The sequence below is a fragment of the Linderina pennispora genome (genome assembly GCF_002104995.1).
Source record: "Linderina pennispora strain ATCC 12442 chromosome Unknown DL89scaffold_139, whole genome shotgun sequence".
NCBI classification, from domain to species: Eukaryota; Fungi; Kickxellomycota; class Kickxellomycetes; order Kickxellales; family Kickxellaceae; genus Linderina; species Linderina pennispora.
In genome coordinates, this window is record NW_024468387.1 from 10055 (window position 1) to 24052 (window position 13998).

Sequence of the window (13998 nt, forward strand, 5' to 3'; positions counted from 1 at the left end):
TTATTCCACCTGGATTCTAGAGCCTCTTTCTTCACTGGTCGCCATGGTCCCGCTCTGAAACATACGAGCCTCGAAAGAAAGGAACAGCGCGCCTGCTACTCGCCCTGCCCTCGCCCCCTTCATCCCTTGTCCAACTCCTCTACTCTATTCCTAACAATAAATGGTACCGGATTTTTCTCTGCTTCCGTACCGTGTTGTGGATCGCATTTGCGAGTACCTGTACTGGCAGGGCGTGCGCGACAACGACCTGCACACCTACGCCGGCATCCCCATCGGCCAACTTGACCTTCTGCCGGTCATGCACACCTGCCGCAGCTGGCGCTTTCGCGGCTTGCCAATATTCTACGAGGCTGCCGTAGTAGTGGTCGGCGACGGCTCATCATCGCCCAGCCCCTCAAAGCTCTCCAAGTCATCGGGCCGCTCGATCATGATCAAAAGCAACATTGAGCTGACATTATTCAGCGGCCGTGCGCCGCAGACAAAGTACCTGGTTCTGTTTTCCAACCGGCACACGCACCCCGAGGACTTTCTGATCGAGCTCGAGATCACAGAGTTTGCGCAGTACGAGTGGCCCAGTATTACGACTCTGTTTTTCCACCACCCGCTCAGCGACAGAAGGCTGCTGACGGAGAAGGAGGTCGATGTGCAGGACGAAACTATCACTGTAATCAATAGCTGTTTGATCAATAGCCTGCCGGCGCTGGAGCGGATCCGCGCCTTGATCAACAACAAGGATAGCTACGGGTTGTATCCGATCGACGACCTGGTTACGGCGAAAAAAGACACGCTCCGCGACGTGATTTTGCTGTCTCGCCTGCCCATCGCGCTGGGCATCCAGAGGTTCGCCCAAAACCTGACCCATCTGACGCTGTACAGCGCGAACAGCAAGTCAGCATTACGCATGCCGAGGGCCATTGCCAGCTCACTGATCTCGCTGGAGATCGGGCCAGTTGCGCCTACCGATATCTGGGGGCCATTCGCGGGCTCCGGCAACGACTCCGAGCCCGTCGACTTTTGTTCGCTGCGCATCCTGAAGCTCAAATTCACCAATGCCCATCTGCGGATGCTGAGCGGCGCGGGCACAAAGGAAGCAAAGAAGGCGACGAAGCGGTTTGCCAGCCCCGGGCCTGACAACGAGGTAGTCAAGGGCATCTACCCGCTGTTCCCCAAGCTTGAATTCCTGGCTATCATCGCGTACCCGTACGACATTGCGCAGTTTCTGGAGAACTTCCCGCGCTCGCAAATCAAGCACCTCAGGCTCCTGCGCTGCCCGAACCGGATCTTCAGCATCAACTGGGCCAACTTCCAGCCTCTGATCACTTGCAGTATCGATGTGCCGCCGCTGCTCAACGACAACTACCACGACAAGCTCGAAGCCTGGCTGGCCAAGGACATGCTGAAGCACCACGGGTCCCTGAAGGAGCTGCGGATTGTAGTTGAGTCTGCAATGCACATATCGCTGCCCCACCACGGCTCGCTGCCGCAGCTGCAGAGCCTGACCCTCGACCTGCGCTTCAAGTTCTCCGACATGCCGAGCGTGCTCATGGCCATGCCGAAACTGCGCTTCCTCACCCTGATGGTCTACACTGCCAGCAACAAGGCGAAGGACCTGGTTGCCAGCCGCTCCACCAAGCACGCAATCGTCAAGCACGACGTCATCAGCAAGTCGCTCGAGCAGCTCACCATCTACATCTACGACCTATCGCCAGGTCGTGCTGAGCGCACATTGACCAAGACTTCGTGGCTGGTGGCGCGCACACCTGGGATTATCAGGCTCCGCACCCAACGCGACTATGTGCATGTGATGCAGAAATGCATCCAGGAGACCATCGAGGACAAGCACGATGCGCCGCCCAGTGTCCGGCACTTGCAGCACCTGGAGTACCGCATTGTCAACGAATAAATGTTTGTTCATGCTTTCTTGCACGTGCGTAGTTGCTGGCGTCCAGCCGATTCCTCTGCAAAGCAACCTTAGTGTATTGTGTTCCTATATCCTATCACGTGCAAACTCTCGATCGGCCCTTGCGATCACGGACTCGTGTCTTATCCGCCTCCGACTGAGAAGCTGCGATCTGTTGCCAGAGATTGGCTGCGAGTTTATAGAGGAAAAGTGGCAGAGAGACGTGGGTGCTGAATACCGACGCTGCATCAAGAACCATGCACGGGCCGGAGATGACTCGATCGCTTTACATCCGGCATCGCGGAGGTTAGAGCACCCCCACGAGGCTCATATAAAACCCATCGCGACCGAGACCCAGCTCCGCCAGCAAAAGAAAAACACAGCCTCCGATTTTTTTTAACTTGCACTGCTCAGCTCTCCGTTTTTGTACCATGAGCCTCAAAGACACCGTTGTTTTCATCACTGGCGGCTCGCGCGGAATCGGCGAGGCTATTGCTATCCGTCTTGCCAAGGAGGGCGCCAGCATCGCCATTGCTGCCAAAACTGCCGACCCGCACTCGACGCTTCCGGGCACCATCTACACCGCTGCCAAGGCTATCGAGGCCGCTGGCGGCAAGGCACTGCCGGTGCAGTGCGATATCCGCGACGAGCAGCAGGTCAAGGCGGCGCTGGCAAAGACGGTTGAGACCTTTGGCCACCTGGACGTGGTGATCAACAATGCCTCAGCGATCTATCTGAAGAGCACGCTGGAGACCGACCCGAAGCGCTACGACCTGATGCACAACATCAACGGGCGCGGCACCTGGCTGGTGACCAAGCTGGCGCTACCGTACTTGATCAAGTCGAAGAACCCGCGTGTGCTGACGATGAGCCCGCCGCTGGACCTGAGTCAGAAGTGGTTCGAGAAGAACCCGGCATACACGGTCGCCAAGTACAACATGTCCCTGTATGTGCTGGGCCACTCGGCCGAGTTCGCCAAATACGGCATCGCGGTCAATGGCCTGTGGCCGTACACAACCATTGGGACTGCGGCGTTGAACATGATCGACGAAGCCAAGGGCCAACCCGACCTGCGCACGCCCGAGATCATGGCAGACGCCGCACTAGAGATCCTGAAGAAGCCAGTGTCGTTCACCGGCAACCTGTGCATTGACGAGATTGTCCTGCGCGAGGCCGGTGTCACTGACATGGGCAAGTACGCGACCACACCTGGAACCAAGGACGAGGATCTCCGGCCAGACATCTTCATTGGGGAGCCAGACCACGCTCGCTTGCGTCTGCTTCGCGTCCAGCACAAGGCAAGGCTGTAATGAATGTTCTTTTAAATTACATATCCAAGTATGTGAATGCTCGCAATACCGTGCTTTTTGTATTTTTGTTTGAAATCAACGCGGAGAATGTGCGCTTGTAGTATGCTGCATCTCTCCCCTTCACCGTATTCAATGTCTCTCTGCACGTCATACATGTAGACTATCTGTTAGAAATCCGCCAGTCGTGTTTCAGAGTATATTTGTAGCCAACCCCCACCCCTTTTTTGTTCTGGCATCCGATTACCCAGTGGAATCACGGCACAATGCTCGTCGCAGGTCTTTATGAGCTGCCCATGCAGATGCGTCCATCCCTGCCCAGATATGGCTTGTCACGCTTTATGCCTATAGTCGGCAATTGCACGCACCTCCTGATATCAATCCAGGATTAATCCCCAACCTTCCCTCGCTCTTCAAACTTGCGCTGCACTTTGCCACATGCTCCTTTGGTCTACAAATAGTGCAAACCGGAAACTGTGCAAAGGGCGCGTTCGCGTGCTTTCAGGAGTGTGAAGCTCCAAAGTTGCCCGACAAGGCCCCTTGGGAAATTCTCAGTACTGTGGCATTTCTGATAGATGCAGTTTAGACCGACCTTACTACAGTCCTATGTGTCGAGGATTTTTATATTAGCCGCGATATCCAAGCTCCAAACCGGGATTCGGCACAGCACGCATGCTTTCTCGGTTTTTGGGGACATGGCGATTTGTACTGAGCTCGGTAGCCAATACGGTGTTATTTATCGCCCTGTACGTGCCACGTCTGCAATTCGCACACTATGTGCACCCTTAGCTGCCCTTTTTAACACCTGGAGCAGGAGAGAGGTAGCCTAGGGAAAGATCAAACACAATTTTTCGTCTCTCACCCATCAGCTCTTGCTTTCGCACAGGCGCAAGGATATTTAGTTGTTAATACTATCGATAGTGATACTAAGGAAAGTGGTACATCCCGGTGCAACTGCATTGCGCTTCAGATGCCAACCCAGGTGCGATGCACATGGGATCTTGTGAATCGGTATATGTACAACACATGGGCCGGTGCAAACTTTCTTCAGGGTGGGATATTCTTATAGGCGCCCAGTGCTGCCTGTTCTCTACATGAAATCGCTGGGCTGGGCTGGGCTGGACCCTCAGCAAATGCCTGCGTTCTATTTTGGCTCATGAAAGCGCGGAAAAACAAATATGCACCACGGGAAATCCCTCGCCTTTCGTGCTGTAGGGATCGCTACGATGGCCCACTGTGAGAGCTGACTCCACGACAGCGCTGTGCATTGGCCAAAAGGATCTTTGCTTCGTCAGTTGCCTTCCTAAGAGCCATGCTTTGAAATCCTCAAGAACAGAAATTTTTTGCATGGGAACGAGCACTTCTCTACAGCGCACAAATATCTCATCTTAGGCTACCAAGTGCATTGGGCAGTTATTGTGGTGGTTTTGTTGCTTTAAGGGAATGAACTCTGCCCATGGCGCAAGTCCCGCCACAAGGATCTCAGACAGGCAATGAGTAGGTTTATTGAGTCCAGACAGCTGCATCTACTCAGGCTCCCCCTCTGCCGAATTCATTTCGTTCTGCCGATTTGTTGGGCTAATTAGCACCCCTCCTTGCCTTTTGCAGGTGCACAATACGCGGACTTGGGACCCAGGATCCACATTTCACTTGCACGAGAGACTTGTATCCTACAGGACTGTGTGTCAAGCGCCCTTCTCTCGTGGGCAATCACTGTTTGCTCGGCTGGTAGTCTCATTTTGTTTATTGGCTATCAGAGCCCCATTTCACTCCCCTCCCTCCTTCCTCTTGGACATATGGACACAAGTAGCTGCTATACCAGTGCAGCATGGGCTCATTCCTTGACTGTGCTCCAATGGTAGCCAACGGCAGAAATGGCGAGTGATTCCTGTGAAGGACCTCCTCGTCCCACAGATCAATGTTGTCAGCTCAACTTACCCGTCAATCCCTCATAAGTCGCCGGTAGATTATCTTGGCGCAAAAAACCCGCCGAGAAAATCAGCTACTCACCAAGAACAAAGTGCGTGCTTTCCGATTACAATCCACATGCAATGTGCTGTCCCGGGGTGTTCACACTCATCTTTCTACCTGCCCTTTCGCCGCTCCCATGAGGCACATCATTGATCATTTCTCGCTGTGATGAATGCCAGGTCAGAACGCAAAACAGACAAAGCTTTGTTCACAGCTCTCTGCATAAAGAATGAATGCAAAGAGGCGGTATGTAAAAAGCTCGACATGCTCTATAATAGTGAGAGTCCACAGAGAAAGAGACGCCGGATTTGCTCGGTATTTGGGAACAGCGCTACCTCGCACCGGTGCTTACAATACCATCGGCATGGTGTGGGCTGCCTTCCGGCTGACAACCTGCTCGCCTGCCCATGAATTTCCTCCAAGATTCGGTATTTTTGTTTTGATAGCTCTGCCTCCTATATCAGGTGCTTAACCTAAGCGGCCGCACCGGTATCCATTGGTCAGTATATGCACTCACAAACGACTAGTCCTGCTGATTGCATACGTGTTGGTCGCAGTTCTATTTTTGTCCATTGCCACCTGTGCTAGGCTAAACCCCTACCTCTTGTGCATGCATTCTGGCGGGCGTTAAATTGCACATCGTCTTTTTCTCCTGCATTTTCTGGCCTGAAAGGGAGGCGCATTGCCGAAGGGGAGGGTGCATCACCCTGTGTGCCTGCCCGCCGATCTGCAATTTTCGCCACTATCACAGCAAAAGAAATTTCTCTTACATCAACCACGCCCAACCTTTTTTGCTCGCAACGACCGCTGGCGACCAGCCCACATAGGTCCCTTTTTGCGGCACGACCCGGTTTCCAGCGGGCTCCTTATAAGCTGGCGTCTACAGCCTTGGGGTCTCCTCCGCTTTATCCTCACTTGGTATCAGCCCTGCAATTCGCACTTTCTCTCTTTCACTAAGCTTTTTATAGCCTTTTTTACGCAGCCAGTCATTTTTGTGATCATTTCCTCGCGCATTTAGTACTTCCCAATACCCCTTTGAGATATTTTCCCTCACATCGAGGAAGGCTCATTTGTTTATTTGTAACCCTATCATCGTCATCGCCATGATACGCAGCACTACGTCCGCAGTGACTACAAGAAAGTCCCACAGACCCTATAGGCAATACCCACTTCCACGGCCCGAGAACTTCATTTCCATTCTCTACAAGTAAGTTTGCCTTTATCCTGCTACCTCTCTTTCTGCACTGGCCTGGCCGTGCTTAGTCTATGTGCCACTGGGCTCTTCCTCACTTATCCTCGCCACCATGCACCTCAAATGATCTCACTGTGTCTCTCACCATTGCTGCCTCCCCATTTTTGCCTTCACACGCAATTCGGATATCGCAGCAAGCACCAGGAATTGCCGCATGCAGGAGGAATGTGCCTGCGTGCTCCTGACTTGTCCATTGCTTACTGGTCCCCCCGATGGTCGCCCACCGCTATCAGTGTGCGTAGTTCTGGGGGCGCCATTTGCGGAGTTTCCATACATGTCACCATCGCACAATGTGTGCCAAGCGGCAAAAATAGAATTAGGAACGCCCTGCAAACCTTGTGTTCATATTGTCCCCTCTCTTTCGTTTCTCTTTGCTGAGCGTCAAAAGAGATACATTTTGGTGTTGTTCACACTTCTATTCCTTTCTCATAATACGGATGCAATTACGGAAATTACAGAAAGGATCTGGGAGCGGGCTGCCCCTTTGGCCTGAGGAAGGCAGCAGCATTTTGCTCTTCTTTGTACATTAATTTTTGCCATGGTGGTGATGCATGCAGGTTGCATGTCGTTCAGTTTCTCTTAGAAACCTGTACAAAGACAGCTGCTGCACACAATACAGAGGTGGTCATCCTACACCCGTTTGCCGTCACCTGCATTGTCTGCCATCGGCACATGTCCTAAACCCACCCTGTGCAACTTTTTATAGCATCCTCGAGCACCACAACTACTGGTGTCTTCACTGGAATGAAGATGGGACTCAAATTATCGTCGAGCACCCAGAGTCGGTCGCACGCGAAGTCCTGCCGCACCACTTTGGGACCCGAAAGTACCAGTCCTTCACACGTCAATTCCACCTCTACCGCTTCCGCCGCATTGCCGACAGCCGCCGCGACAAGAAATATAAGGGCTACTGTCGCTTCTTCCATCCGGACTTTCTGCGCGACCATCCTCATCTGATCAGCGGTATCACCCGTGTCAAGGTCTCGAAGGCCTCGGCTGCCGCCCGCAAGGAGAAGCGTGAGAAGGCCGCAAAGGCCAAGGCCGAAGCGAAAGCTCCTGTTAGGATTACTAAAGGGGCCGAAATCAAGATTTGGCGGCTGAACCCAGCATCCCCCAATACTTCGCCGTCCAACGATGGGACAATATCGCCGTCAGCACTGACGATGTCAGGCGATGACATGAGCACACCGGATATTGAGCGGACAGCACCAGAGTTCAACACACCCGAGGCCAAGGATGCTATTGGGTCGCTCCAAATCCTCGAGGATGTTGTCGACGAACTGAGTCTTAGAGGTAAGTCATCACGAAACCACAGCCTTCATTCTGCGCCCTTATTCAGTGCTCATAGCTGGCCCCCTGCCCCCTCCAAAACCCCTTCTTTCATCTGCAAGATAAATTTGTCGGTCAGAGCCCGGCTTTTTCATAAGGAGCTGCATCGCATCCCAGCCAAAAAACGGCCATGCTATCTGCAAAGAAAGTTTGCATCCAGCCTGCCGGATGATGTCTCATAATCACCACCAACAGTCATTTCAATTGCAGCATGCCGTTGGCTGCTGCTCTGGCGGCCAATTTGCTTATTGTCATTATTGCGTTATTATGCTATTGATGGCTGAACATATACAGCGACATGTTCCAATGGAGCTGGCTATTGCATCTTATTGAATACCGCTTTTCTTTTGTCCACTGTGCCCGCACTCCTCAGCTATGCAATCCGCCATGCCAATTAACGCCTTTCCAAACCCTCCATTCTCTCAAGCTTAGTTCTCTACTTCGTGCGGGAGCAAATCGACCATGTTTGCGAGACGATCAACATGAAAATCGCCAGCGCAGCTCCTGAAGGCCCATCAGCCATCCCTTACTGCAGCGAACTTTCCACTGGCCCAGCGACTCTCACTTTACCTATAGAATTAGCGCACGTGTCGAGCCATAGCGCACAGTGCTCGACCAAGTCGCCAAATACCCCACTGCTGGTCTCTGGTGTCTCCGCACCGTCGTTGCTCACTTCTGATGCACTGTCTACAGCAATCCAGGCCCATGTACAACAGCGCTCCAAGCAAATGAGCTCATCAGCTACTTCGCCGCCTATCGTTCCCAGCCAGTCATCGCTTGCGCACGTAACCGATAGCCTGCTGACCCTTGGTCTCAGCAACAACCTGGCCCCTATGCAGCTCAATTGCGGACCCTTCTTTTCGCCCACGGCATCGCAACTGGGCAGCGGTACATATGATACAATGCCAATGGCTTCACTTGGATTTGGTGCTGGTCCAATGTCGAATTCTGCTATTGCGAGCGGATTCGCAGACAGTGCTGACCCTAATGCAGTTCAGGGACTAGGAGTTACCTTCCCTTCTAGCGCCCCTTCGGCCATTTCCATGCGAACCATGTCCAACCCTACATACCTGTCCTCCACCTCGCCTATTATGGACAGCCAGACAGGAATGATTACGCCTCTGTGGAATCCGGCCGCTGACCAGCCAGACCCTGCTGATGACTCAGTGTTATCGGCAGAAAGTACGTAGATTGCCAACAAACACGCTTTCCTCCATCATTCCCTGTTATATATGTTCCCTTTCTTCCAACCGCTCCATCACACTACATTCCATATTGCCTTTTCTTGTCTCTTGTGTTTTCAATACACCCCATCTGCTGTATGACACCATGTACGTATTGCCCATATATATTGTTGATGAGGTTCAGGTCGAGAAGCTTAGCCGTACACCCATTCCACACGCAGCTTGTGGGGGAGCGACCGTTAAAGCGGCCCACAGCAGAGGCAAGCGCATTGGTGTTTCTGCTGTCAGAGAGCAAATCACCAATTTCGAGCAGATTGGGTCTCAAAGGGGTAGCAGCCGCAACGCTATGCACTAAAAGCAGTGCTGCACCAACGAGGGTGGCAAGTTCGAAATTCATGGTTTTGTTCAGAGAAAGGCTTTGTGGAAAGGCAGGCTGGGAATGCCACTGGATGTGTGCATGGTCAGACACAAAGCATGAGCTTGAATGGTGCGGCTGGACGACTGACGTAAAGTGAAGTTGGTGAGAGAGCGATAGGGCTGGTGTATGGTGTGCAGGCTGAGAAAGGAACCTGATGGCGACAGTTTCTACACTGGACCGATGCAGGACCAATTGGTCCGCTTTTTATATACTGGATTTCCGGAAACAAGTGCGCTCAGATATCGGATCCAAATGGCCTCTACGCCATCGAGCGAAGGGGGTTTAACCTCTCTAGGCACAGATTTTTCTACTGCGGCCAAAACGTAGCAACACACCAACGTTTATAGATCTTCTGGCCCTTTGGGGACCGGTAGCATGTATTTGCAGCACCCTTACTAGTGCAAAGCATGTGCAAGATACCCTCCCCACTTTTCAATTATTACAGGCGCTTGGAATGGCCTGGGTTGCTTGTTGGAATGAGTGTGGAGGGAGAGCAGAAAGGCTGCCTGATTGGAAGGATCTTCCTGTTTGCCACATACCATGGGCTTGACGTAGCCACACAGATAGCTGTGAAGCTCGACAGCACTGCCTAGTGGACAAACAAGTATGAGGAATATACAAAGGGTGCTTTGAGTGAGGATTCGCTTTGCCACAGCGTGGCGGAGAAAGCATGGCTGGGGTGTATTTTACAGTGATGAGTCGGGGAAGCCGATCTTCATGGTGAACCATGGCACTCAATATTGAAAGTCTGAGCTGCGAGTTTTGAAAGAGACCGTGTAGCTCATGGTTGACCACCTGTCCCTGCGCAGCCCGCTTGGCATGTCCCGACATTGGTTCTTGTTTGTATGTCAGCTGTATAGCTGAGAACCCAAGCTTTCATAGCAGAAGGCTGGCATGGCCGTGCAGCATGCGATGCTTAAATACCACTGACTGAGTAGACGGAAGAACCGGCCATTCTCCTCACTGTATATTTCTCACCACTAATGGCAACGTCCTCTTTATTTTTATATTATAGCACACCAGCCAGTGTAATCCCACCTGTATAATACGGCATATCCTGAATCATGTTCTCTTCATTTTCCTCGTCAAGCGACATGCAAAGCATCGGCGATAGCTTTGCCAGTATGATGGGCCAGCTTGCCCAGCAGGACCACACTTTCGAAGACAAGTGGGGATTCGTCGTTTCAGAGAGCTGGGTTGTACTCTTGCAATCGCTTGCCATCGTATCCTTGCTTTCATCTATAGTCGTGTTGATATTCATGGGCTACTTTATCGTTTCCTACCGCAAGTACCTGAAGCGGTTCTCGTTGCAGGTATCTGGATATGTGGCGCTAGCAGATATGATAAACTCGATTCTGCAAATAGTTATGCTGCAGAACAGCATAATGACGAAGCTATCCGCACACGGACTACGGTTCATCCTCTGGCTGACCATGTTCAGCACTCTGCTGTTTGTGTTCCTCACCTTTGCTATTTCCTTGCAGCTGCATCTGAGTACACTGGACCCAGGTGCGTGTTCGTGTGTACATGCGCCTCGAGAAATTCTATGTTCCGATATGTGTGGCTTTAGCAACCGTGCTACTGGCTATTGTCGTGGGCCAGACCAAGGGGATGTATTGGGAGTCCAGTATGCACTCGTTTGCGTGGCCGGCACCGACATGGAAGCGGAGGCTACTCCTGTGGGCGTGCAATTATGCATGGCTTGTCGTTACCATTGTGTACTGCACAGGCATTACGCTGTGTCTTGGTCTGCGTGTCCTGTCCATGTGGCGCAACTCTGTCGAAGTGACACTGGCTCCGCGCCCACCCGAAAAGTGGGACTGGAGCACGATAACCCAAGCCGGACGGGAAGACATGGAAACCATCGCTGAGACTAGCACCCTGCGTACCACCCGGTCAATGGGCACGCTAAACATCAGCGAAAGCACCTCTGACCTGGCCTCACTCAATTTGCCTGCTGAGCCGCCCCACTCCGCAGCCAGTAACATGACGTTCATTGAGACCAAGGGCCGCAGGGTGCAGCGGTCGGAAAACGTCGGCTACCTTTTGCCTGTATGCAGCAGCCCGCAGGTCGGCAAGCAGCGTGTGCAGGCCGTGCGCTCGTTTTGTTGACAAGAAGCGGTTCCTGAAATCTATCCAGCGCCTGGCATGCTATCCATTGGTGCCGATTATCACGCAACTGGGCGTCGTGGCCATGAACATCGCGCCCGAGCCGTCGAAAGGGCTGTACATTTACGGTACGCTGATGGCGACGACCAGCGGGTTCCTGAACTTTTTGGTGTTCACGCTCAATCCCGCGCTGTCTGACATTTGGAAAGAATCGGCAGCCAAGGATAAGGCAGCACAGACGTAGTGTATTGCGAATATATTGTTTGTCTAGCAAAAAGCCACTATTTTGGCGTCAATGGTCCTGCTGAAATTACGCTTGTGCCAGATTGTCTGACCTGCTTTACAAGATCTACGGGCAGCAACTCGCTCTTACCAGCCGCCGCAAATCATCCAATTGAATGGCCAAATCCGATGCAATTTGGGTATTACCTTTGTCATTGAGGTGGTGTGAGGGGGGTGAGTGCGGCTGTGAACACAGCTGGCCACATCAAATTGCCCGGCCCTTGTGGATGCTTCATTTGCAACATCCCCCCACGTAGTGCATTACAAAGCGATCGCAACGGCAGCTTTAAGACCTGACTCCAAACGCCCTTTTTCGTTCTCAACGGCGAATTCCTGTTGAGCCTGCGGAGTTCCAAATTGAACAGCAACAGAAAGAGCGCCTCTTCGGGACCGTCTTTAGGACCGTGCCAGGGTGAGCAGCAAAAGATTTGCAAGGTGTAATTTAAACGCTCGCTTTTGTGTTCCACCCGTCTGCTTAAAGCAGGTGGCGCTCAACAGTGGAGAGGGGCCGCAAAACAAACAATGGCACTGCTCACTGACGCACTCGCGACTAACTTTCTCTTCTTCGCCTCTACACCCAGCTCGCCTTATTTTATACCCTTTTGTTAAACCGTTACACCAGTTTTCTCAGTTTTCTTACTGCGCTTATTTTGCTTTCTCCGCACACACGCAGCTCAGTAATTGGACTTGTTCGTGTGCACTTTTGCCGCTGATTTTTTCAGTGCCTTGAAAAAAAAAAGGTCTTTTTTTTACCATTTTAGGCTCATGGCAGAACTAGTGGAATTCGACGGCAAACCGCTCAAGCCCAAGGCAGCCCGACTGCTTGGACTGCTGGACCCTGAAGATGGCACTGGTTCTGGATCCTGGACATGGTCCAACAGCGAGGACACAGTGGCAACGCCATTACCAGACAAACGGGGAGACAGCATGCCAGCAGCCTCGTTTGAGGGCACGCTGACACCGGCCTCCCCAGTATCCTTCACCGCCGACACCATCGACCTGGACCACCAGCGAGAATCCACTGGGACCACACTGGGCTCATCGGGCTGGAAACCAGATTGGCCTGAGCCCGACGACGAATACGTGGATGCGATGCTCAGACAGCGGCCACACCAGCCTAACGAGGGATTTGCAATGCGGCATGGCCAAAGAGGCCGATCCACGTTAGCTGACTCGGTCATGGAAGACGACCCATTGGCGGTCTGGGAGCAAATGGCAGCACTGCCTCGGTCGTCGGCAGTGCCCAGGGGCGCGACCAACGTATGGGCAAGGCGGCATGGATTCATGCTGCCATGGGACATGCTGTTTGTGGTGCAGTGGGTAGCGTCGCTGGCACTGACATTTGGGTTCTTCAGGCTGGTTTACCCGCTGATCCGGGCCAGCGACACCGCGGGACCGCTTCGGCTGGCGGCGTGGGGGATAAGCCTGCTAACGATTATCGCAATTCCGACAGCATTGGTGCTGAGCGTCATTGCGTCGCTGGTAGACCACTGAGGCGGCCGAGGTGCGGGCCAGCGGGATGCCGCGCGACATGTACTATGTGCAGACATGGGGGGTGCCGGCGATCGACCCGATGGTCCAGCGTGTGCCGCGTGTGCCAGGTATCGGCGTCTGTGACGACGCGGCACTGCAAGCGCTGCAACAAGTGCGTGGCTGGACACGACCACCACTGCCAGTGGCTGAACACCTGTGTGGGAGCAGCGAATTACCGGTGGTTCTTTGCCACACTGGTATCAGCCGTTGTAGCCCTGGCCGGAGTGCTAGTGCATGCGGCGTGCCTGGTGCATATGGCTGGCTGGAACAATGCAGCATTCCTAGCCACTGTCCACAGGGCATTTGGCAGCGAAACCGAAGCGATGGTGGTACTGGCGCAATGCTTGCTGGCATTCTATCTTGTAGCCGCTGCCGCGGCGCTTTGCTGCTGTGTCGATGCTGCTGGGGCTGCATGTCCGGCTGTGCATGCTGGGCGTGACCACCACTGACTACAATGCGTATGTGCAGAAGCATAGGATTCCATGGTATGTGTGCTGGCGCAGGCGCGACCACGAGCAGATGATTCCGATGGTGGAGGTGTCCCACCAGGCATTCCGGCACTCATCGGCGTCGTCAGCACCACCGGCAGCCCGTGTGGACCGGCCATTCCCAGCCCGCGCACTGGCGGCAGTCCAGCGGGGCGCTGGCAAGATCTGGATGACTTTAAGCAGCATGCGGCACCAGCGCACGCATTCGCAGATTTCCCACATCCC

At 53.3% G+C, this 13998-nt stretch overlaps 2 protein-coding genes across 2 annotated transcripts; both read left to right on the forward strand.

Moving 5' to 3' along the window:
- Window positions 1-6045: 6045 nt before the first annotated feature.
- Window positions 6046-8091, forward strand: DL89DRAFT_58267 (winged helix DNA-binding domain-containing protein). The gene is made up of 2 exons (XM_040891832.1): window positions 6046-6385; window positions 7137-8091. Exons 1-2 carry the CDS (start codon window positions 6282-6284, stop codon window positions 7939-7941), a joined length of 909 nt encoding a protein of 302 aa, XP_040739114.1. The 5' UTR covers window positions 6046-6281; the 3' UTR covers window positions 7942-8091.
- Window positions 8092-8969: 878 nt separating this feature from the next.
- DL89DRAFT_305114 (uncharacterized protein) lies at window positions 8970-9508 on the forward strand (the record flags this gene model as incomplete). The annotated part of the gene is made up of 1 exon (XM_040890885.1): window positions 8970-9508. A coding segment is annotated over one exon (489 nt), but the record flags the coding sequence as incomplete, so codon positions are not given.
- Between the last annotated feature and the right edge of the window lie 4490 nt (window positions 9509-13998).